Below are 26,650 nucleotides of genomic sequence, written 5' to 3'. Positions count from 1 at the left end.
ATTCATTTTACAGCTACATACTCTCTACATGTATGTAATTCTTCAGCTGGGAAGTGCTGCAAAATTCCTTACGCCTTGCATTGCAGCATTTTATTGCTGGATTTAGAAGCAAGTTGTATTAAAATAATCAAATCATTTACAAAAAGGTATTTGCCTCTACATAGTAAAATAATTCCTGAAAACGTCATCACTTGGAGACAGATATCAAAATTGTATTAAAGGCTTCATAAAAAAGGATTTAATTATTGAATAAACAGGAGGTTTTTCAAATGCTTCCATGAGTTTTTTTTTATTGGAGGTTTATATGGGAGCTCTAATTTGCTCCTTCCACATACATTTAATTTAGTTCCAGGGTGATGGTTAAATGAAGTTTATCCAAATATTCTGTTTTAAAAAAAAAAAGAGGATAACCGAAGATGGCAGATTATTCATCGTAATTTCTGTAGATGAACCTCATTACTTAATTTTTTATTTCCTGTGTAATGTTCTGATGACTGCACATACTGATTTAGGAATCACTTAATGGCATCTACCTCCAATTCCAGGGTGATGTGACTGAAAATGCCTGCTGGGCAATACGCAGATAATTGAAACGGGGAACACAGTGGCAAGACCTATCAAAGTGATATGAGGCCTGGATCATATACCTGGCCTCCTGTCACTCTGTCATCTCGCTAATAATAATCAAATCCTAATTAAGATTGCTTTCACTAAAATGAACAGTTTGGCAACACCTTACTTTTTGTGAATTATTATCATGTTCCATTTAAAATTATGTTGTAAAAGACACTTATCAAAATCAGCCACTTTCATGTACTACGTTGCATGCCTTCACACGTGGCAGGCTTTATCCTGTGTTGCAAGGCAATTCAGTCAAAAGACTGTTTTGGTGACAATGTATTTTCCTGGTGTTTCCAAAATGAAATTAGTTTATTTGGTGTGAATTTGCACAGATCGCATCTCATATAAATGTTGCATAAATTAAACATTCCATTATAAAACTTTTAATAAAGTTTTACCAAAACATTTGTTTCTTCATTTCTCTGGAAAATAAATCTCTGGACTATACGGTGAAAAAACGTTAAAAGTGTTGCAAGGCCTGGCTTTGTTCATGTCTATTAGGGTGGTTGTGTTTTCACGGAACCGTCTTATGTCCTATAATTACAGCCCGATGGATTCATGCACAGCTTACCTTTATCATTACTAGAATACAGTCTTTACAGCTCTGAAATGGAGAGGACTGTGATACCTACCTACGGTAAAGAGATTAACAAGACTCTAGTGTTTCATTGTTGACTGTATAATGCATACCAACAGCAGTTTTTCATATAGGTGTGGAAGCTCTAAGCAGGAGGAATCATTCCCAGATTAAATATTACTCTTCATAAATGTTATCAGGCGTGTTTCCCTGCAACAAGAGCTGCTTGAGAAAAGTCCTGCTCTGCAAGCCACCATTCACATATTGTTAACACTACTGTTTTTTTAGAGTCACAAAGGGTGCTGTGAGAGGGCTTCGTGAAATTCCTCAAACCTAGTAGAAACCCAATGGAGGAAGAAAAGAGGAAGCAGCTTTGAATTAGACTTGTGAACTAGAAGCTGTAGTTTGGAGAAAACCAGTTTAGGTGAAAAGTCTTCTTCATCCTGTAGATGAGTTTTTCCCCACAGGCCAGCACTTCCTTCAATGCCCAGCCTCATCATCCACCATTACTGTAGGTAACGGTACACCTTGAAGCAGTGGTTTCCACTATCAGCAACAACCACATGGCCGTCTGTGGTGAGAGCTAGGCCTTGGGGACCATAAAGAGGATCAGCAGATGTATTGATGTATGACAGGAATGAACCGCTTCCATCAAAAACCTGAAGTGAATGAGAAAAAGTGGCAAAAACAGTCAATGCTAGCAAGATGAATGCCTTCCATACATATTCTTCAACTTCATGAAAGAAGATAGGTGAGTCAGCGATGCAGTAGTTTTTATGAACAGCAACTACAAGAAAAGGATTAGACCCAGATTTATTTACACTTATTTATACTGTGTCATGTGATCTCAAGTTTCACTGTCATAAAAGCAAGTTTGGAAGTAATTGCAAGTAATTCGGTAGTGACTTAACTAGACTGCAGCAAATGCGCATTGTAATTGCAATATTTTGCTACGCTAATGCTTGTCCGCACATCTGGTCACTGCCCTTAAAAGTGTGTGGTGGACTGACACAGTAAGTTGGTAATTTCTTATTGCTCTGGGGATTTGTACCCTTGGAACTTGGGTCAGTTACCATCTGTGACAATGTGGAACCCTTAAGGAAAGCAACCAATTTCTAGCAAATATACCAGACATATCAGGAGGAATCTGGATTGGTTATATTTTTGTATCAAAAACCTGGGAAATAGTATTTTGTACTTGCAAAAGTGATAATGTGAAGAGAAAGGATAATGTTACTTACCCAGTAAGCATCTGTTCTTTGCATGCAGAGCTGTAGATTCACATGCTTTGCATACTCCTGCCATCTAGTGTTGGGTCCGGATGTCTGCAAGTTGTTTTTGTTTGAACAAGTCTTTCCAGTCATGAGGAAGGTGACGCCTCCTTCCGGTAATAGTGTTCTTGGGCATCGACTCCACTGTTAGATTGTTTTCCCGCAGAGGGTGACAATGGAGTTAGAAATAGTAGAAACGAGATGTTGCATGCGTATGTATGTAAGTAAGCAGAACTGCAACAGGTATAGGTACCCGGGGAGGCGGGTGGGCGCATGTGAATCTACAGCTCTACATACCAAGAACAGATGCTTACTGGGTAAGATACATTATATGTTCGAGGCATGTGAGCTGTAGATCACATGCTTTGCATAGACTAAACAGCAGTATCCTCCCAAAGCTGTGGCTAACCTGTAGCTGTTGCACTTGTCTGAAAAAGTGTTCTGAGTACTGCATCGCCTAAATTAGCTTGTTGTCTTGATAACAATCTACACAATAGTGCTTGGTTAATGTGTGCGGTGTAGAACAGGTCTTACAGATGTCAGCTATGGGGATGTTGCCTAAGAAAGCCATAGTAGCCCCTAGTTTGCGGGTGGAATGCGCTCTAGGGGTTATTGGTAAGTTTGTTGTTGCTTTTGCATAATATGTTTGGATACATTTAACAATCCACCGAGCAACACCGGATTTAGAATTAGGATTGCCTTTGTGTGGTGGAGCAAAAGCCAGAAAGAGTTGTTTAGTTTTACGAAATGGTTTTGTTCTCTCCATGTAATATAGTAAGGTTCTGCTAACATCTAAAGTGTGTAGAACCCGTTCTGCCACTGAATCTGACTGAGGAAAGAACACAGGCAACTCAACAGATTGATTGATGTAAAAGGCAGATACCACTTTGGGTAAGAATTTGAGGTAAGTACGAAGAACCACTTTGTCTTTGTGGAGTTGGAAAAATGGTTCTTCTATGGTTAGTGCCTGAAGCTCACCCACTCTCCTCAGTGATTTATAGTAATGAGGAAAGCAACTTTCCAAGTGAGAAATTGCAATTCACACTTATGCAACGGCTCGAATGGTAGACCCATTAGTCTGGTAAGGACAATATTAAGATTCCATACTGGAGCAGGTGGAATTTGTGGCGGAATAACTCTTTTAAGTCCTTTCATAAAAGCCTTGATAACTGGTACCCTGAAAAGGGACAGATATTGACTATTTTGAAGGTGTGCAATTATTGCAGCGAGATGCAAGCGTATGGATGTGCAAGCTAACGCTGACTGTTGCAAATGTAGTAAGTAACAAAGGATATTTCGCTGAAACTGTAAGACTATAGCCTGAAATTTGAGAGTCTGGCTGCATTGGGACAGGCTAGAGCTTTTTGAGTATAGAGAGTTGCTCGCAGATATGTTTGTGTATTGGAGGGCCTGTGATGTGACTTTGACACATTGAGTGTGAAACCTAGATGGTGCAGTAATTGCAGCGTTATAGGAGTGTCCTGGAGACACTTTGGGTAAGAGCTGGCCTTGATGAGCCAGTCGACAAGTTATAGGAAGACATGGATATGCTGTCTTCGCAGGTGAGCCGCGAATACTGCCTGGCATTTGGTGAATACCCTGGGAGCAGTGGTGACTTTGAATGGAAGCACCTTGAACTGGTAGTGTTGTCCCGCTACCACAAACCTGAGGTATTTACGATGAGCGGGATGTATTAGAAAATGGAAGTATGCGTCCTTTAAGTCTAAAGTGAACATAAAGTCGCCTTGCTGTAGAAGTGGAAATACCTGTTGAGGTGTGACCATGTAAAAGTGGTCCGATTGAATGTATTGATTTAGTTCTCTGAGGTCCAATATAAGCCTGAGAGAGCTGTCCTTTTTGGGTGTGAGAAAATATAGGGGTACATGCCCAATCCTTGATATTGTAGTGGTATGGGCTCTATAGCTCTTTCTTGCAGCAGAGAGTGAACCTCTTGTTTGAGGAGATGTAAATTCTCTAGTGACATTTTGTGATAACATGGAGGAATGTTTGGAGGATTGTTGGTAAGGTCCATGCAATAACCAGATTGGATAAATTCTAGAACCCATCTGTCTGAAGTTATTGTATGCCAGATGGGGAGGAATTGAGAGAGACGTCCCCCGACAGGTGTGAAATAATCGGGGGGAAGGGGAGGCAAGTCACTGTTTGTTGAGGGGGAGATGCGGTGTGTGGAACCTTTACCTCTTCCCTTGCCATTGTGGCCTCTAAATCCACCTCAAAAGTAACCTCTTGAAGAGGATGACTGAGTGTTACCTTTGTAGGACGTAGATGTGTTGTCTGTAGATATGTTTTTAGAGCCCCCTCTGTAGTAGGAGCGACGAAAAGAACCCCTATTGGATGGGGATTGTAAGGCCCGCATAGATTTCGCAACATCTGTGTCCTTCTTCATCTTCTCTAAAGAAATGTCTACAGGGGACCAAACAGATGCTTCTTGTCAAAAGGTTAGTTTAAAATAGAAGCCTGTACTTTGGGTTTAAACCATGAAATCCTAAGCCAGGTGTAGCTTCGTAGCAAGACACTGGTGTTGGTTGCATGAGCCGCTGTGTCAGCTGCATCTAAGGCGCATCTAATAGATGTGTTTGAAATTAACTTCCCTTCCTGAACTAGGTCATGCGCCTTAGCCTTGTGTTCGTCAAGTAGGAATTGGAGCAATTGATCCAATTCGTTGCAGTGTGCTCTGTCGTATCTAGCTAGAAGAGCCTGGGTATTGGCAATAAGCCAATCATTGGATGCCTAGACAGCTATTCTGTTTGCCCGATTACGGGCATTAGAAACCACTAGGGAATCTAATGGTAATTGACCTCTGATGCAAGCTGGGTCTGATGGTGCATATTTATACTTTTTATCAACGCTTGGTGTAAGAATTTGTGCGCAGACTGGATCTTTCAAAATGTCGTCTGCATGTTTAAGCATATCCTTAAGCATGGGTAGTGTGTGAGTGGATCTTTGGGATGAGCTTACTGTCTTAAAAAGAAAGTACTCCTCAAATGATTCTTTATGAAGCTGAACTCCATTATATTCAGAAGCCCTATTTATTAGATCTATGTACCCTATGTTATCATCAGGTGGAAAAGGGTTTTGTAGGGTATAAATCTGGATCATTGTCTGTGTTTGGTTCTGTATTATAATCGTTCCATGGATCAGGACAATTATCATCTACCGCTTCCCCATCATTCCGGTTGTCAGGTGATTTTGGTGGTGGTGAATTTGTAGGTGTTATCAATAAATGTAGGTTAGGTGGGGAAGGAGGAGGAATAGAAGGAAGTGAGGGATTAGTACCAACATTTTTTCTCTTAAGAGGAATGTGGCAAACATCCTCTGCTTCTGATGTACGTTTTACTGGCAATTTCGTTTGAATATGTCCAGTTTTTGGATTGATGATCAGTTCCTTTTGATTTGGGTCTGGGTTTGAAGGTGGGGTGTCAAAATGAGGTTCCTTTGATGGAGTAGCAGCTGTTTTATTTTTCGGTGCCAATATTTTCGTAGTTGAGATTTTCGGCACCTACGTTTTTGGATCAGAGGATGGTTTTAGTTTCGGTACTGAAAGAGTTGACTCCGAAACGTGTTTCTGTTTCGATGCCAATTTCAGCTTGGTGCCCGAATGGAGTCACCTCGATCCTGAGCCGAAAGGCTTTAATATTTGTTTTGGTGTCGGGCCCGAAGGTGAGGCATCTGAAACATGTTCTCGGTGCTGACCTTGGCCTGAAGGCAGAGGAGGGCCTGTGGCCTTTTTCTGGGGCAGCGCTGGAGTTTGGGGCAGGCATGGGTCAATGCTCACAGTACACTGACCCTGTGGAATCTCCTTGTCCATGTTGGAGTCCGCATCTGACATGGAAATGGGTTCGTCTTCTTCCTCAGCTCCTTGCGCGTCGTCAACGTCGCGCTCGGAATCTTCTCCGAAGAGATCCGGAATGGAGCTGCTGTGTTGTTGTTGCATTTCGTAACATCGAGTCCGACGGTCACGGAGCGTCTTTTTAGATTGGAAAGATTTGCACGTGTCGCAGTCTTGTTCGTCGTGCTCCGGGGAGAGGCACAAGTTGAATACTTCGTGCGAGTCCGTGCGTGGGTACTTAGAGTGGCACTGAGGACAGAATTTAATTGGAGTCCGTTCCATCGACTGCGAGAAGTTTCGGTGCGGTTAGGCCCAGTGGCCTTCCAGGAAATTTCCAAATCGAAAGAGTTTTTTTGTGAAACCGATACGATACACGGAGAATGGGAAACACGATTGAATAACAATACTGTCAAGGGGGAGTGGATTGCTCACCAAGGGGAACCCGAAGGGCTTTGAACCGGAGCGCAGCAATGCACGTCCAAACCCGATGGCGGAAAAAAGCAATCTAACAAAGGAGTCAATGGCCATACACACTATCAACTAAAGGAGGAGTCACCTACCTTGTGACTGGAAAGACTTCTTCGAGAAAAAAACCAACTAGATGGCAGGAGTATGCAAAGCATGTGATCTACAGCTCACATGCCTCGAACAGGCATTTAAACATATTTTATTCCACAGATATTTTTTTTTAAAATGGTCATGGGAAACCAGGAGGTAAAAGGGAGATGCCAAAAGATAGCATAAAGTAGATGCCATGAGCTATCAACTTTCTATCTGTTTTGCTATGTCACACTGGTATTTTACGAAGACATTAAATGTCATCTGTGGGATATGTTCTGAAATGTACAATAGGTGTCCCGGACAGCATACTAAAACTAGACATCCTGGGCCCTATTTATGAAGGCTTGTGACACTTTTACGCCGCCATTGCGTCACTTTCTGTGACACAGTGGCAGCATAAATAATGCTCCACGGTACGCCATATTTACAAAGTGACATATCTAAGCAGATGCATCACTTTGTAAATGCTGTACTACATTATATCCGCATCAGGTATTATTTTTGCAAAGGCGGGTGTTCCCATGTGAAAAAGCCTTGTAGAAGTGGCATAGTGAAATCTATCAGATTTCACTGCGCCACTTCTAGGATGCCACTGCGTCACAACCTTACACCTGCCTCACAGCATGCGTAAGGGTAACACAGTGCAATAGGAATAGGTCTCCTCCATGCATTGCTGGAGTTGCATCAGGCTTAAGACACAACTCCAGCAATATGTGGGTTTTGCGCTGACAGATACGTCAGGATTCCTGAAGCATTAGTCATTCCTTGCAACATGGTGCTCGCACAATAAATATGGCGCATCCATTGTGTCGCAAGGATTCACTGCGCCACTTCTAGGAAGCTACTGCGTCACAACCTTACGCTTGTCTCACAGCAGGCGTAAGGGTAACAGTGCAAAAGGAATAGGTCTCCTCCATGCATTGCTGGAGTTGCGTCATGCTTATGACACAACTCTAACAATATGTGGGTTTTGCGCCAACAGATACGTCAGGATTCCTGAAGTATCTGTCATTCCTTGCGACATGGTGTGCTGCACATTAAGGGGTCGATTAGGACTCCAGTCCGTCCGCGACCCCAGAGTAGGAGGGAACGTCCGCATGGGCTGCGGCGTTCCCTCCGTGCAGATTAGGATGTGACCGCAAGGGTGGCGGTCACATCCTCTATCTTTAAAATTGCGGCGGGTGCAGCTTCAAGCTGCACCCGCCGCAATGTTAAAAATGCATGCACCGCATTTGCGTGCACAAAGCGGCAGGCACCGCGCGGTGCCTGCTGCTTTGTTCAGGCAAATGCAGGGGGGTATCTATGGTACCCCCCATGTGCACCCCCCACCCCCCTTCACCCAGGGGGCCCGCAACGGGCCCCCGAAGTGAAGGTCCATATGCTTTTCCACAGCGGAAAAGCCGCAGCGGAAAAGCATACATTTTACACCATCATAATATGGCTGGCGGTGTCTGATAGACACCGCCAGCCATGTTAAAGCTTTTCCACCGTGGTCGGAAGGCGACCGCGGCGGAAACGCTGCGGACGGAATGCAAGACCCACCAGCCATCCTAATATGGTGGTGGGTCTTTCTAGGCTCCGCGGCGGTTTTCCCGCATCCTCCGGGCCGGCGGTGGCTTCCGCCGGCCCGGAGGATGCGGGAAATCCACAATCATAATATGCCCCTAAATACGGTGTCACAAGGAGAGTGTACTGAAAAGTATTGCATCACTGCTTTCACGCATGCAACACTTTTGATAAATGAGGCCCCCTATTTTTATAGCATTGGTATTTTATACAAACATAGGGGAAAGGTTCAAAGAAGACAACTAGTAACCTTATCAGCCATTCTACTTTGCTTTTGTAATAATATGGGAAAGAATGCCAACACAGGGCCTCATTTTAACTCCTACGTATTACCTTTAATATTACTTTTCTGGTCAAACTACACAATAAAACAAACTGACCTGACGTCCAGTGATTTGATTGTGCAGGTTTGGCTTGTGTCCTAAAACTGTGAAATTGCATTCGGTATATGCACAAGCAGTTTTTTTGTGCACGGTAAAAATGCATGTGGTAAACAGCATACCAAAAAATCGACATCCTATTTTTATAGCATTGGTGTTTTATTTGAACATAGTTGAAAAGTTAAAAGAAGGTAACAAGTAAACGTATCGACCATTCTAATGTGCTTGTGTAGTAATAAGGGGCCGAAGGCAAACACACAGCCAGGGCCAGACTGGGACCCAAAACCGGCCCTGACCAAGTGCTTGGCCAGCCCCCCAGGGGTTTGGGGGTGCAGCCAAGCTGTTTACCAGGGCCGGTTTCTGCCAATTTCGTTACAGCGACCGATATTGCAGCTATGCTGCAAAAAAGGCCCGGTAACAAAATTGGCCCCCAGGGGCCCAAAACCGGACCCCAACAATGGCGGCGCACCGGGGAAATGCCATGTGCTCGCTATAGACAGTCCAGCCCTGCACACAGCCCTCAGTTTAACTCCTACGTAATAAATACCCTTGATGCTATTTTTCTGGTTTAACAGCACAATAAAACAAACTTACCTAACTTCCGGTGAGTGTGCAGGATTAGCCTGTGTCCTAAAACTATTTGATATTACATTCAGGTTTAACGCAAGCTATTTTAGTGCATGGTAAAACTTCATATGCTAAAATTGGAATAAAGTAAAATAAAGCAATTCCAAGCTCTAGTGACATGGGTATAATAGCAGGATTCGACTCTGAAAGTCTGCAACCAAAAGCAAGTTGTAATGATTGAAAAGTACACTCCACCACCCAAATTACACTTTTTAGGTGGATACTCCAGGATACGCATATTACAAAGTGGAAAAATTAAAAGGATTTTTAAAAAGGGCGGAAAATGAAGTTACCTCATCAACCCTTAACAGTGTCATAATGACAAGAATACTTAACACGTGAACACTGCAGGGGACCCATTCCACACACTGGTAAGAAGAATCAATTCCCCAGACCTGTACATGCAGTACTTACAAACACAATCACTCAACATGGGTACGTACACCTGTGACTAGGCATTTCCTTGCACTTTGCTACATTCAGTTCCTGACAACTTGCTGTGCTGCTGGAGGATGGTAACTTAGCTGCACAGCACCAAAGTTCACCAGTCTAAAGTGATGGAAAAGACTCTCTCCTTTGGAGATGAGAATGCGCGCGATCCACGATGGCCGTTGCGCTATAAGCCGTATCACCTACCTGCTGCACGACGATTTCTTCAATATGTGAGATATCTCTTTGTCCTTTTCCTTTGTTGGGGACATGGTCCTTGTTCCACAAGTAGCATTGTGAGCTGTTTTTCGGGCTGTTTCGTTCCTGCAGCTGTGAGTTGTTTTTTTTAACTCCAGCCAGAGCTCTTCTTGTCCTTTGCTCACAAAGCGTTTCGCCAGGAAGAGGAATCCTAAGAAGGCATTTCCTGCTACACCCATTTTATTACGGCCATCTCCCTCTTAAAGGGATTATTCACTATTCAGATAGTTTTCTTTTTTCTCCTCCTTAATTCCAGGACTTCCATCTCTTTAATGGATTCTTGTTTGCTGGCGCTGCCTGTTAGCTGCTATTTCTGACATTTCTACATTCTAAATAACAATCTACTTTAAAATATCGTTTGATAGTCTTCACACCTTATGACGGGAAGCTATTTGAGGTTCCGTAAAAATTATTACGACGTTCTGGGCATTACCAAATATGGACGAGTTTGGTATCTACGAACCGTAAATGACGAGTTCGGCAAGTGTGTATATTTTTTCTACGCTACCTGCCAGGGTTCGTCTAATATTACGTGTTCTTCATCTGAACCCTCGGGTTCCATTTTAGATACGGCATCCATTTTGTTTCTTGCCCTCACGTAGTCAGCGAGCAGGTAACTGTTCGCTCCTTGACCCTCTAGTTCCCAAGCCTTGCGGAAGACGCATATTCCTTTCATGCGTCTTTATGGCCGGAGGAATGATACAGCGAAGGCAGATGGCCCAGCTTGAGGGTAATCTGATTGTACCGGCCTATTGTGACAGCCGCGCAGGCGATGGATCTAGCTCTTTGATCCTACGATCATGCTTCCGATATTACCCTCACCCTCTTTTCTCTACACGTGTCTGACTTCCTTGCAGCTGTTCTTTGTCCCTTTCTCCTGGTCATTTACAACTCTAATGGGTGTGCCGAATGGTGGGAAGATGTACTTTTACAGTTGGGAACCGGCATTGTTACTGTAATTATGTTGCGGGATTCTGAGCACATGAAAGCGACCCTTTTGAAGTTTTACTGTGGGAACTGAATTGTAATCTTTTGTCCACATGTTGTGCAATGGCAACATTTTGTATAAAAGAGAGTGACCTACATATGCAATTTGAAGCAGACTCGCAGAACCTACATGCCTATGTACTTCTAATGACTCTTGTTTCCCTGCAGTAATAAACGCTGGTCTTTGACGCCGAAGGAAGTGTCCCGTGTCTCTGTAGTTGTGCGCCGAAACAGGTATCCCATGAAGGTTATAGGTGTTGTTCCCTGGCACCGCTGGTACTGTTAAAAGTCCAGTCCTTCAGTTGGCGCCCAACGTGGGGCGACTTCAGCGGTACCGGTCCAAAGCCTGATGATCGTGAGGAACTTCGTGTGAAATCTCCGAGGGAAGGTGCACCCCGCTTCATCGATCCTGTTGTCGAAATAAGTGGCCTGACGATTTTCCCTGCGAAGACTCCCGCCTCCTGACGGCTGCGACGGACCGATGCCCTGACTGTTGACCTGTCTTCGACGCCCGGTGCAGACCTTACGTACAAGCGAGATGATAGACGGGCCTTCCTGGTGACGCCATTGAAGTTCTAAGTTAAGTATTTGTGGGTCGCTCCCAGTCCTTAGTGGGTGTTCTAGCTTTTTGAAAGCTTTGTTGTAGCCTTTAAGGCTTTGTTGTAATAGCTCCCTGAGCTTTGTTATAGCCTCCTCAGGCTTTGTTGTTAGCTCTCCGAGCTTTGTGATAGCCTTAAGGCTTTGTTGTATTGCATGGTTCCATTGCATTTGTGGTTCTTAGTATCGGTTCTTAGTATTATTTGACAGTTGCAATTGCCAAAAACCGAGGGTTTTGACTTACACGAGGTTTAATTGCTTCGGTAATCCTTGAAGTTTGATACTAGGTTAGTGTGCACGATGCCTAGCCATAGTGGTTTGTTTCGTATTTTCAAATGTTGCGCAATGGATTCCCGGTTGGAGGACTCGTGTCCGATACCTCCAGTTGGAACTCCGATACATGATCTTTATAGTCGACATGGGGTGGGTCCTATAATATATAATGATTACTGGATCCGCTATACAAAGAAAGACGGTGACCTTAGATGGCCACCACATGGAACTTTTGAACTTTCGATTTTAGACAATCTTGAGGCTAAATTATTTTTAAAGAAAGCTAGGCCAGCTATGTTTGATTCCTTTCGGATATGGCGTAAAGAGGCCAAGCAGAAAGAAATCAAACAACTCAAAAAGGATCAAAAACAAGGGTTCGTTCCGATAATGCAAACTATACGAGAATGTAGACAGGATAAAGAAGAAAAGGAAATGGAAATTTCTACTAGATTGCATCACATGAAAATAGATAAATGTTACCCGGTTTTACCGAGTAGTCTAGAAAAGAAAGAAGAAGATTTGAAGGAGATTCCTTGTTATCGTATTTGATGAAATCACCACCTCCTTATGTACAGGGTGCTACTGCTCCTGTAGCTGCTCCGGTTGTTCCTCCTGTTGTACCTCTTGTTGCTCCAGCGGCTGCGGGTCAGCCCGCTGTTAACCCTACGTTTGTTCCATCACCTGTCCTTGTTCCTACTGCTCCTGTACCTGTACCTTCGCAGGCTGTTGCTTCTGCTACTCCAACTACCTTGTCCGTTCCTACTATGCCTTCCTTCACCTCTGGTGTTGTTGCCCCTGTTTTTCTTTCTCCTTCTGTTCGTAAGCGTGTTCCTAACTCTGTTGCTACCCTTTATTCACCTCTTTCTGGTCCGTTATTTTCGTCTGATTTATCTAAAACTCCTCAGAGACGGAGTCAGATCCCTAGTGGTAGGGAGAGAGATGTTAGTAACCATGGCACATAGGTGGATAAGACATCCTGCTAGTTACACTCCACGTGTGGTCTTCGACACGTTTTCTCAGTTTAATGAGCCTACGCAGAGATTCGTGTTTGAAGAGATGAGTAACTTTTTGAGGGAAGAATGGTATAATGATGATGTAGATAATGTACCGTCCGACATAATTGAACTTCAGAATCACTTTTCGAACGGTATGATTATAGGTGAAGATGTACGACGTGCCGTGGAACGCTTATTAGCGTTCAGATCCACAGCACATTCTCGGGTGTCATTAGATGATACCACTGAGAATTGGAAGGCGGTTCCTGGTCAGTATCCCATGAGAGAGGTTCCGCCACTTTGGGTGCCTGGTGACCCTGGTGCTGCCCCTCCAATTCTACCGCATTTTCGAAGGGTATGGATACATCTTCCATGGAAACGATCGGAAGTTTTGCAAGTGAAGCAATCCTTGCCCGATCCGCGTAAAAATCCGGCTGGTTATTATAAGGAGTTATCACAACTGGTGGAAGCTTCTATTATGAACCTTGCCGACATCGACATGTTGTTCGGTAATGTTGTACCGCAACCAGTTTGGGCTAAAATTCGTCAAGCCGATCACGCAGTTGAATTAGGGGGTGATTGGGCTGCATTGATAACGGCTGATGGACTACAAGTTGGTGGGGCTAAGCCTGACCAGCTGATCTTGGATTTGCCTCAGAAAATAATTACGCTCATGAAAACTCTCATGCCAGCGATGAAGGTGAACTGGGACAAGTTATCAGCTTGTAAGCAAAAGAAAGACGAGAGTGTCTCGGATTTCTTCACGAGGTTTGAGGACGCGTTTGTCGACCACAGCGGCCAGGACATGGGCTCTGAGGGAGGCCAGCGGTTATTTGTTGACAAGTTCGTGTCGAATTTGTTGCCTGAGCTAAGCAACAAATTGAAGAATTCAGAGAGTGCATGGGCGGTTTCAACCCCTGCGCAAATACTAGCAACGGCCCAGTATTATGAGAATAGGGAAAAGGAAGAAAGTGATTGTGTAGAAAAGAAAACGAAGGAGCTCAAAACGAAGGTTTTGTTGCAGCAAGCATATCCTCCACGATCAAACCAAAATGATTCACAACAGCAGTATCGACCACGAGCACAGCCCGATAGGATGCAGCCGCGCTCTGACAACTTTGATTATAGATCTTCACTTGGGTATAATCAGTGCGCATATTGTAGGAAAGAGGGACACCTAAAATATGATTGTCTTGCCTTACGGGACCGTCTGAATGGTGTGTCGACACGAGGAAACCGTGGTAGTGGGCCTCAACAGGCATCACGAGGTAGAGGTCGTGGTTCATCCCACAATCAGATTGATCGTCATCAAAATCAATCGGATGCGAATAATTGTTTTGACCAGCGGAATGCGGGGTCAGTTCGATCTGCACAGTATAATGTGGACGATTATTACGTAGAGCATGAGACTGTTGCAAACGACCATTACTAGGACAGCCAACGACAAAGAAAGGGAGTAGTGTCAGTTCCGGTCGATCAGAGTGGGCCTTACGTTGCAGTGGCTACATCGGGTGTAGTTGAGCCTTTTCTGTTAGACACTGGTGCGACGAAAAGTTCCATCATGCATTCGAAACTCCCTGGCGCACCTTTGTCTGGCTTAACGAACGTTTCCGTTGGATTCTCCGGCGCCCCTGTTAGCAACCCAGTCTCTAGTCCTTTGCCCCTTATGATTGGACCTCGTGAGCTAACGGCTCCACTGATTCTCTCTACAGGTTGTGGTGAGAATCTTTTGGGCCTGGATTTGTTGAAACGACTATATGCAACTTTGTATTGTTCCCCCGAAGGAGTGGAGCTTACCTTAGGGCGGAGAGTGATCTCTCCCATGTATCTGTCGGTCGATAAATTCCCACCGGAATTGAATTCCCTCCCTGCGTCCTTATGGGCCACAGGTCCCAATGATGTGGGCCTGTTAGACATTACACCCTATGTGATTCAATTGAAACCAAATGCGCGGTTACCACGTTTACCTCAATATCGTATTTCTCTTGAGGGCGAAGGAGCGCTGTTAGCAATCGTTCATGATCTCATTGGAAAAGGTGTTGTTGAAGAAACTCGTGGGAACGTGTGTAATAGCCCTGTATTGCCAATTCTGAAACGAACTGACCCAACCAAACCTCCTGTGTATCGTTTCGTAATAGATTTAAGAGAGGTGAACAAAATAGTGGTTCCACAATTTCCTGTGGTTCCCGACATTACGGCCTTACTAACAATGATTCCGGCATCTGCCTCCTGGTTCACGGTGATTGATCTAAAGAATGTTTTCTTTAGCATTCCGATTGCAGAGGAGAGCAGAGACCTATTCGGATTCTCATTAGGTGGTCGCAGTTTTAGGCTTAAACGCGCTCCACAGGGCTACTGTGAGAGTCCATCAATTTACAGCCAGGCACTTAAAGGTCAACTTGATGCCTTTGTTTTACCGACAGGTGCGACTTTGATTCAATACGTTGATGATCTTTTAGTGGCAGCTGATACAGAAGCTATTTGCAAAACGGCTACGGTATCATTGTTACACTATCTACATGACTTACATCACAAGGTATCACCTTCAAAGCTACAGTATTGTTGTCAAGAAGTCACCTATCTAGGTCACTTATTGTCAAGAGAAGGGAGAAGGTTGACCCCAGAGAGAATTGCAGCGATTTCCCGAATGACTGTGCCAAAAACCCAAAGAGATGTTCGTGCCTTTTTAGGTATTACGTCCTATTGTAGACAATGGATTCCAAATTTTTCATTGTTGGCGAAACCATTGATAGCTCTTACGTGCAAAGATGTTCCATCCCAATTGCCTTGGTCTGAAGAGTGTCAGAAAAGTTTTTCTGAATTACGTGATGCGTTGTGTTCGGCTCCTGTGTTGGGCACTCCTGACTACAGTAAGCCGTTTACACTATACGTTCACGAGAGGGATGGTTGCGCGTTGAGTGTTCTGACACAACCTTTTGGCGGCAAGCAACGCCCATGCGCCTATTTTTCTTCGACTTTAGACCCAGTAGCCAGAGCCTTGCCGAGTTGTTTAAGGGCAACAGCGGCAGCTGCGGCGTCCATTCGACAGTCCGCAGGTCTAGTCATGGATAATATGCTTATGGTGATGGTTCCGCATGCAGTTGACACTCTATTGAATCGAACGAAAACTCAACATCTGACGAGCGCAAGGTTGTCTGGATATGAGTTGACGTTGCTGGCCAGTCATATACGGATAAAACGATGTAATGTGTTGAATCCAGCAACATTGCTGCCGATCGACACAGAGTCAAGTGGTGAAGCAGTACATGACTGCTATCTCAGAACTGAGGAGGAGACCAAGGGTCGTATTGACCTAAAAGATACTCCATTGACAGATCCCGATGGTACTTTGTATGTGGATGGTTCCTGTTTTAAGTTGCCGAATGGTGATGTGACGACTGCGTATGCTGTAGTAACATTGAGAACGATTGTGGAAAGAGCAAGATTAAGTCAGAATTCGGCTCAGGCTGCTGAGTTGATCGCACTGACAAGAGCGTGTGTGTTGTCTAAAGATAAACGGGTGAATGTGTTTACAGATAGCCAGTATGCGTTTGGTGTGGCACATAGTTTTGGACGACTGTGGAGAGAGAGAGGATTCCTTACGTCGCATGGCACGAAGATTCAACATGGTCAGCTCGTAAATGATCTTTTAGATGCACTCACATTGCCTAAACAGGTGGCCATAGTCAAATGTAGCGCACATCAGAAAGTAACGGACGATGTGGGTCGTGGTAATGCGTTTGCGGATGAAACGGCTAAAGAGACGGCTAAAGATTTGACGAACAGAATGTATGTTACGAACTCAGTGAGATGGCCAACAGAGACCGGTATGTGTGAAGACACATTTGAAAGTGTGAAAGGAATACAGAATGAAGCCACTGAGACGGAAAGGACTAAATGGAAAGAGAGCACGGGAAGATTGGATGAGAATGGATGTTGGGTTGATTTATCAGAGAAGCAGAGATGGATGTTACCGGATGCGTATGTGCTCGCTGTTGTTACAATGGCTCATGGTATGGCGCACATCAACACGAAAGGCATATGCAAGTTGTTGTCTCATGTATGGAAGAATGATGGGATTACTAAGTGTGCCGAGAGAGTGGTTAAGAATTGTATGGTGTGTTTGATGCACAATCCTGGTAAGGGCACCCCCACTCCTCCTGGCCATTTTGCCCCTCCTACATACCCTTTCGAAGTCATCCAGTTGGATTTTATCCACATGGACCGATGTAACAACTTGAAGTACGTTTTGGTTGTGGTTTGTGCATTCTCTAGGTGGATTGAGGCCTACCCCCTTAAGGATAATACGGCTTTATCCACGGCAAAATTTTGCTCAAAGAATATTTTCCTCGTTACGGAATGCCTCGGGTCGTATGGTCGGACAATGGAAGTGAGTTTGTTGGGAGTGTGATGAAGAGTGTGTGTCGCGGCTTAGGGATCGTGCAAAAATTTCATAGTGCAAACCATCCACAATCAGCAGGCTTGGTGGAAGGATATAATGGCACCCTAAAACTGAAATTGGCTAAAATTCAGGCGACAACTGGTTTATCATGGCCCGACGCTTTGCCTCTAGCTCTCCTGTCGACCAGGGCAACTGTACACTCTCGAGTAGGGCTCAGCCCATACGAGATTGTGTTCGGCCGTCCTGCTAATGTATGGGGAGTCCCAAGACCTAAAGAATTTGATAGAGTCGAATACCCTATGTTGATCGATTATCTTTATGATCTGACTGCTAAATTGAGTTTGATTCACCAACAGGTCTTTGAGGCTCTGCCGTCACAAACAGAAGGTCCTGGTCATCGGCTCCAACCAGGAGATTGGATTCTTGTCCGAAACTTCGGACGAAAGCGAAATCTTGAGCCGAGATTCGTGGGACCGTTCCAGGTACAGCTAGCAACGAGAACGGCAGTTCGGCTGAAAGGCCGGAAAAACTGGGTACACGCTACCCACACCAAAAGAGTCCCGCTTCCTTTGCCGTCGGACACCTGGATGAAAAGAGGTTTTTCTTCTTGTGAAACAGACACTCCACAACACTTTGTTCCGTTCAGCGAAGCTCAGTCCATAGCTGACACCCCTCGAACAATCTCTTTGCCATCGCCATTGGAGAACTCTGAAAAATTGCCTGAACAATTGAACACTCATTTGCCATCCAATCCACTGTTTGAAGATCAGACTCGCCCCGGAAGCAGCCGATACTTTCTTCGTTCACGAACGAGCCACAAATAAAAAGATTTTTTTGTTTCTAGGTTCTACATTGCTCTGAAAACATTGGACATTATATATTGTGTATCTTTTTCCTTTTTTCGTACAGCTAAGAACATTATTTAACTAGAACCTACCATCCAGGTTGACCGTAAGGCCGTGCGGGTACTTCCTTCTGTTTAGCAGCTATCGACACAAGGTCGATTTCTTTTATCGATTTCTGGGAACTCCTGGGAATTGGTAATCGCTACTCAGAACGAAGTGCGTCAAGAACGTTGCGGACGGTCGTTAGGGGATGGAATCATCATTGTCTGAGCTGTCGAAAAGAGAGGAAATGTTGGCGCAAAGATCTGCATTGCATAAAATGTTTCATACGAAATGGTTTTTCTCACAGATGATCATACTGTACCTCACCCTATCTATGTTACTGGTAGGGGGAGTATATTATGGGTCCCAGTTCTTATTGTCTTCTGCTACACCTACTCTTCCATCTCATGATCTATATTTCGTTTCTACTGTCTCTCCACATTCCTTTTATCTTCTGCCCCAACACGAACAAGTCAGACGTGCGGAATTCAGAAACAACTCTTTTATCCAACTCTTGCATCAGCATCAGTTAGTGGTAAACACTACCAATTGTTGGGTGTGTGGGTTAATGCCACATACCATGGATAAGGGTATTCCGTACTTAGTTCTGCCTTATAGTGCACAAGGGTCAGCTCGAGCATTACAAACTATGTTCCGTAGCGCACTAGATTCCTACCCCCATCGAGAACCACGCTCAGCAAACTCTGGTCCTGGCCTGTACCACAAGACTCTGGCGAGAGCCATTGCAGACTTAGATAGAGATATTTTTGACGCATCGCTCATCCCAGAGGAAGAGGTGCGAGCATATAAGGAACTAAGTGAGGCTGAGTACAGCTTATCAGTGGGTGAGAGGCAGCTTAAAAGCTCGTCACTGATATGGATTGTACCTCACCTTGGTAATTTCTGCTTGAAAGGTCTTGGTCGAAATCCGAGAGCTCAGTTTGGGGAGAGTGCTTGTACCGAGACGTATGTCTTACCGACGCTCTCCTCCCCTGTCTTCCTGCCTGCCAAGGGTACCTACCTTGTATGTTATGATCGAGCCTATACGTGGTTACCTCATGACTTCTCGGGTACCTGCTATATTGCGAATCTTTTGCCTCCGACTTTCACTGTGGCCTCTGATTACCACAGAACTAGGTTTGTGAGAGGTGTGGTTAGCAAAGAAGATACTTCCGGACAAGAAGCGGGAGACTTCTTTAAGGGTTTCCTACCGTTCTGGGGACCGATGGTTAATAGCAGGAACCTAAGGCAGTTAACCCGTGTAGTAGAATCAACTGCCAACATAACTGCAAATGCCCTTGGTAATTTGACAGCCGAACTCCAGGCGGATAGACTAATGACGTTGCAGAACCGTATGGTTCTAGATATCGTTCTAGCAGATAGAGGTGGGGTTTGTAAAGTCATCCATTCGAGCTGCTGCGTATTCATACCTGATAACGCTCCAACGGTTTATCAAGCCATCTCTAAGTTGCACAAAATTTCGGAGTCCATACACGTGGACGAAGGAAATTGGACGCTTCTGGGATGGTTTTGGGGTCTGATATCGACTTGGGGTTGGAAGATTCTGATGATCATAGGGGTTGTTGTGACATTTCTGTTCTCATGTTGTCTTTGTGTGCAATGTGGTCCTGCCTTATGTGGCCTTTGTGCTACGACGTGTATAAGACAGCCCGTTGTCACCAAAGAGGCATTGAAGGATAGAATAATGCATCAGCAACATCTGAATGATCTGATGAGTATCGAAATCGATTATGATTCCGACTAGTGCTTGCCTACATGAGGGCAAAAGGACCGTCTGAGGTTCCGTAAAAATTATTACGACGTTCTGGGCATTACCAAATATGGACGAGTTTGGTATCTACGAACCGTAAATGACGAGTTCGACAAGTGTGTATATTTTTTCTACGCTACCTGCCAGGGTTCGTCTAATATTACGTGTTCTTCATCTGAACCCTCGGGTTCCATTTTAGATACGGCATCCATTTTGTTTCTTGCCCTCACGTAGTCAGCGAGCAGGTAACTGTTCGCTCCTTGACCCTCTAGTTCCCAAGCCTTGCGGAAGACGCATATTCCTTTCATGCGTCTTTATGGCCGGAGGAATGATACAGCGAAGGCAGATGGCCCAGCTTGAGGGTAATCTGATTGTACCGGCCTATTGTGACAGCCGCGCAGGCGATGGATCTAGCTCTTTGATCCTACGATCATGCTTCCGATATTACCCTCACCCTCTTTTCTCTACACGTGTCTGACTTCCTTGCAGCTGTTCTTTGTCCCTTTCTCCTGGTCATTTACAACTCTAATGGGTGTGCCGAATGGTGGGAAGATGTACTTTTACAGTTGGGAACCGGCATTGTTACTGTAATTATGTTGCGGGATTCTGAGCACATGAAAGCGACCCTTTTGAAGTTTTACTGTGGGAACTGAATTGTAATCTTTTGTCCACATGTTGTGCAATGGCAACATTTTGTATAAAAGAGAGCGACCTACATATGCAATTTGAAGCAGACTCGCAGAACCTACATGCCTATGTACTTCTAATGACTCTTGTTTCCCTGCAGTAATAAACGCTGGTCTTTGACGCCGAAGGAAGTGTCCCGTGTCTCTGTAGTTGTGCGCCGAAACAGGTATCCCATGAAGGTTATAGGTGTTGTTCCCTGGCACCGCTGGTACTGTTAAAAGTCCAGTCCTTCATATTCAAAGACTATAAGACACACATATGAATCGTGAAATATGGCTAATTATTGCATATTGCATATGCAGGAATTATTACTCACTACAGTACCATAAAAAACATGGAATATACTGTCTCCTATAACCATTACTTAGCAAATATGGAAGTGAAGCCAAACAAAGGAAAACAAACTGCCTCCCCTCCACCTACTAAATCTAAAGTGATAGAATCCCAAGAATCATCATTATCTAAAATCCTGGAAGAAATACGAGCAATACATTGACATACTGACTCCATATGCTCGGATATAAAACACATTCAATGAGACACTGCTTCTTTATCAATTAAAGTATCAGATAACAAGATAAAAATCCAAGGCAATACCAAAGCTATTTCAGCTATTACTCCTCTAGTCCATCTCATTTATCTATGTGATCAGCCTTTGTGGACCTAAAGAACAGAAATCATCAATTTAATTTACATATCTTTAATGTCCCAGAAAATATTGAAGGTCAAAGCTGTCGTCTTTAATTGGAATCTACATTACCTAAACTTCACAACATTACATTTCCAGAATGGTTTAAGATTGATAAGGTCCATTGTGTTCCTTTGCACCACCATCAGCATTAATCAAAACCCAGGCAAATTATTTTCAAAACTTTAAGGCATTATCATTTCTTCATCTAGAAAGCAGCAAGAGAGATCCCAACACTACTTCTGGAGGGCAACAGAGTGTTTATTCACCAAGATTTTACAAAATATACTGTAAGAATTCATTAACAATTCTCAGAATTAAGGCCTACACTGAAGGATGCAGGGTGTAAATATGCTCTATTTGACCGATCCACAATGCTTATTTAGAACAAGCATTTGCAATGCAATAGGTCTCGCATTAGGAAAGTTTGAGCTATTGGTATTGTAAATGGCAAAGTTTTTATTTAGGTTTCTTTTTTTTTAATAGCTAAATCAATAGCTTTGTCATTTACAATGCCAATAGTTATAACTTTCGCAAATGTGATACCTATAGCATTTGAAATGCAATATGTTTTGTATTTACAAACCGCGAGAGGACAAAAAAAAGCTCCGGACCACCGCCTCCTCCCAGGCCTTCAAAAGGGACCTCAAAGTTCTCCTCCTCCAGAGACACCTCCAAAAGTAATTCACGTCCTCTTGCTATTTGTGAGGAAGACTTCCCACTACTGATAATTTCTACTTTCCATGACCATGGAAGTGCCTTCCCAGTGTATGCCTGTGATTGGAGGGTCTGCCTTTTTGCAGTATTTTCCATGTACTGGTGTTCGGTACCCTTTTGACTCAAAAGGAGGCCATAATGATTCATTTTTCGTCCTTCAATTTCCACATCTACCTCTATTGCTATCCATTGCAGGTAATAATGGGCCACAAGCAACTGTCACCCCTGTTTCAATGAGCTCCACACTCACCAATCCACATTTCAAAATGATGACTACCCGTTCCGTTTGAAATATTGCCCTGGGCAAACACCCTAGCTGACTGCATGTTAGGGCACACTTGACCTGCTACTAGGAAGGAAAAAGAAAAGGCGCAGGAGAGAGGAACCTATTGGGAGGGTTGCATGTGCCACCCTGCCCCAATTTACCAGTTTCCGGGAAGTCATTGATTAGACCTTCCATGATTTGGTCCTTAAGCTGGCAATACAGGTATACCCAGATAGCTCCAGTAAAGCCCTTTTATGGTGTATGGATTTGGTATTTCCAAAGCATCTTGAGGCTGTTATCTGTGAGAAGAGCACCAAGTGGCTTCTGTGGATGGTGAAGACAGCAGGTGACAGTATGGAATGCTTGGGGACTCCACAGGTGACAGGGATTTTAAGGGACCTAGAGGTGCCGATATGAACAAACTGATGTCAGTTGAAAAGGCACGAGACGAAGCAATGAAAGACACAGTCAATAAATTCTACTTGAGACTCCTGGGTACTTATGAGTGTGGATTGATCAACAGTGTCAAAGACAAATGAGAGGTACAACAATATTCGGAGGCAAGGGTCATCTTCACCTGTGGTCAGGAGGGCATGGTCGACAGTGTGTAAGGTAGCGGCCTCCGTGCTTCAGCATGATCTGATACCACTCTAGAAGATGGTTGGTATTAATGTGATCTTGGATTTGAATATAGACTGCTTTTTCAAAGATCTTGCTTATGAATGGAGGGTGAATAATAGGTCGGTAGTTGGCAACGGCATCAGGGTCTTCAGTGTTTCTGGCAAGATGCCTTGAGTGAGGGAGGCACAGACTATTGTGAGTGGGGAGAGAGAGCATTCCCAGATAGGTTTGATGAATGACAAAAGTAAGAATCTGCACAACAAGTGACTCTGAGGGAGCGAAGTAGGTCTGCAAGAGACAGGGCTTTGAAGGATGACCTTTGTGGGATTCTACTGGAAGTTGTGGGCTTAAGAGATGAAGCAGTTCTAGTGTTACCGATGTGGTGTTGGAGCTTCAGTACATTTGCAACGAAGAACAATGTGATGGCATTGCACAGTTCCATGAAGTGAGGAATAGGCAGTCCGGAAGAGGGTTAGGCAATTCTCAATTGTCTTATTGGTTGAAAAGTGATTTAAAAATAGTTGCATGCCAGCCCTGAATTAAGCACTGGTTAACTTTTTGAATATCTGATAATAGATGTCTTTATCACCCAACATCTTGGTCTTGAGAGGGTGCTGCTTTGTCGTACCTGCAAACCCTACGAAAAGGGCTGTCCAGTTCCTACACAGTGGCATAAAAGTGTAGTGAAACAAGGAAAAACTAAGGCAAATAGTGTGCTTCAAAGTAAAGGATGAAATGGATGTAGATCACGTGCCAGGCCACTGCCTCACTCCTGGGCACAATTCGCCACTGAACCCACAAATAAGCTACCATATGAACCCCATCAGTGCAGACTTCTGCTTCTCCTCAGATTGATGGTCGTGTATGAAAACTCAAGCTGCCCAAAAATCTAGTTACTGGCCACCATTCAGGCAGAGGTGGTCATGTCCAAGCTAGAGAAAATCCTGGCTCCACTTGACCCACACTCTGAACTAGACAAACAGGCCACCTCTCTAAGCGCACAATGCTACTAGATCAATTCCCAGATGCAAACCAATGTAGAAGCTGAAAGGTTCATGCATGCCTTCAAGACGGTGCAACGCAAAGCCCTAAAGCCACACCAAAATGTTGATTTTGCAGTCTACCAATTCTGATGGAAAACTGAAATACCCTAACACCACAATGCAAGTGCCTGCAGCCCAGGGAGGAATATTGTGGGAGTCATCCTAACAGCTCCACCCTGGGTCCACATCTACATCACTCTTGATTCACAAACAGTGGAACAGCATGGGTAATAGGCAAATAACTGGATGACCACCAAAAAGAGCAACCCCATAACAGTTTTACAGGTGGTTATCTGCGTGCTAGCAAAAGTCTACATCCAGGATGGGAAATTTTGGAAGCCATTTGAGACCAATCCATTGACAGTGACAGCAATCAAGGGAACCCAGATTACAGCCACAAAGGCTATTCAAATGAATTGCAATGTGCCATGTGTCTTTCCCCGGAGATGAACTCTATCAAGGTTACCAAACAACCGAGAATGACTAGCTATCATTGAGGCCACCAAGTCAAGGGACCAGTTTGTTGTACTTCATCTCCAACCATACAAAGGTATGAGTGAATATTTCCGCCAGGCCCAGAATTTGTCAGGTCTTCTGAGGATTCCACCAGTAATTATGTCTTGCACTGACATGAGGCACACGGTCAAGACCGATTTGCATACGGCTGGGTCCAAACTGGGGAGGCATGGTGAGCAAAAGAACGATGGATCTAACCCAGATCTATTGACTAGGGGTGAATGTTTGATTTAATCAACATTCCGTCCATCGTCTGTGTGTCTTTTGCAGACCACTATGCCATCAGCAAGCAAGATGAGAACTGCAAGGCGGACATGGGAGCCATGACACCCTGGGCACAACAGAAAGAGGTTGCTGAGCACGGATGGATATCCGATGGCTATAATTTGAGTGACTGCATGGGTGTACCTATCTGTGGTGCAGTGACACCAGGGCCCAGACAGGGGAGGGACTCCTCTGCACTGGCAGTACTGGCGAGGTTTCTTAAGAATAAGGGTAGGAGATAGAGCCTGTCAGGATTCACCCGTTCTCCCTTCCGCACAGGCAGGAGCGAGGGAGTAGGATTTATACACGTCTCTCACTGGCTATACTGAAACCTGACAGTGTATATATAGGGACATGTTCACACCATGCACGTTCAAAGACGGCTTGTCTGCTGGTGCAGCACACGTGCATGCACTCACTGTCATGAATTGCGTTGCAACTGGGAGACTGTCAGTTTGCAAGCTGCAGTAAACCAATTATTAAACTGCTCACATAGCAAGTGTCACATAAGCTGTACAATGGCCTCTCCTAGGCCAAGATAGAGGCAGAACCATACATCCTGTGCTGCTGCACTCAATCTTGAACAATCAGGAGCAGCAGCATGGGTGCATGGGGCACTGTCTCTGTATCCTGTTCTCCTTTCTTAATGTCCAGATAGACAGGCGCAGAGAGGGCATATGATGGACGGTGCAAATCATACGAGTATACCCTTTACCGAGAAAGATTCCTAAGGGAGATGAGACTACTTAGAGACACATAGTATGATGAAAGGTTAGATATGGACAGGCCACTGGAACTAAGCGATTCTGCAGCCATGCAATTCTCCCGTATAATTAGGGACGTTGCATTTGCCACAGGATATATTACCTACACCAAGGCTAAATGATACAGCATCTCACACTTCATTGTGCCTATATAGTGGGTGCTCCAGATTAGACACAGCCCCAGTGATACCTGCTCCATGAAGCATCCCTTTACATAAATCCACTAATCATACACTGCTCTCCTACATCCCACCCTGTTTATTCTTTATTTTTTTTTTATATATCTTTATTAGCATTTTGTAAATATACATTTCCGTCATGTATGAGCAAATAGAGTTTCTTAACACTTTTACTCAGGACACTTAAACTACAACATATGGCAACAATATAAATCAGGAATAAAATGTGCAAGTGTCTGCCATTACATGAACACAAGGGGCCAACTCAGCGGCCAAAAATTCTCGCCGAACTCATTGAGGGCACCGGCCATGTGGGGGACACAAGCTGACGCAACCCAATGACCCACTAAGTGGCATGCCCCTTTCGGTCTGGGTTCGTTGCGATCCGATAGGATATAATGTATTGCCATCATATGGTCCATTTTGCAACAGCTTAACAGGTTTACAACTACATAAACAAACTGGGGGGAAAAAAACTCAACTAGTGCAGGATAGGGGGACCTCGGTGCCTATGTGAGGGGCAATTCCTGCCCTCTACACACAACTGTTTGTTTACACCAACGTACAACAACGAGAGACAGAGATAGAAAAATATAGCGGCGGGCTGCTTACAGCACCCCGTTCTCATTTGTTTGTATTTGCCTAAACAATGTGTTTTTAATGCAGCCCATCTGAATCACCGTGATGGATAAATCTATCTGTGTGGATTCTTTACAGCACACAGTACCCTTGTTCACAATAACACCGCGTCTCCCAGATTTAAAACACGCATTAGGAGTATTTCCGATGGTGATTTAGAAACCCTCTGACTGGTAGTTTCCGGTACTGCGGTCTTTTACAGCAGGGTCATTTCT

General features: G+C 44.3%; 1 protein-coding gene across 4 annotated transcripts in view; it reads right to left on the bottom strand.

The window, feature by feature from the left end:
* Positions 1–900: 900 nt before the first annotated feature.
* Positions 901–26,650, bottom strand: part of TRIM2 (tripartite motif containing 2) — a 424,869-nt gene continuing 399,119 nt past the window's right edge. For all 4 annotated transcript variants that reach the window (XM_078676945.1, XM_078676941.1, XM_078676944.1 and 1 more), the window contains exon 12: positions 901–1,857. In XM_078676945.1, the coding sequence (XP_078533071.1) occupies positions 1,705–1,857 (153 nt within the window). In that variant the 3' untranslated portion in view covers positions 901–1,704. The remainder of the gene's footprint in view (positions 1,858–26,650) is intronic.

The sequence above is a fragment of the Lissotriton helveticus genome, chromosome 2_1 (genome assembly GCF_964261635.1).
Source record: "Lissotriton helveticus chromosome 2_1, aLisHel1.1, whole genome shotgun sequence".
Lineage (NCBI taxonomy): Eukaryota > Metazoa > Chordata > Amphibia > Caudata > Salamandridae > Lissotriton > Lissotriton helveticus.
The sequence above is the reverse complement of the archived record's forward strand: the minus strand, read 5'-3'. Positions and strand labels throughout refer to the sequence as shown.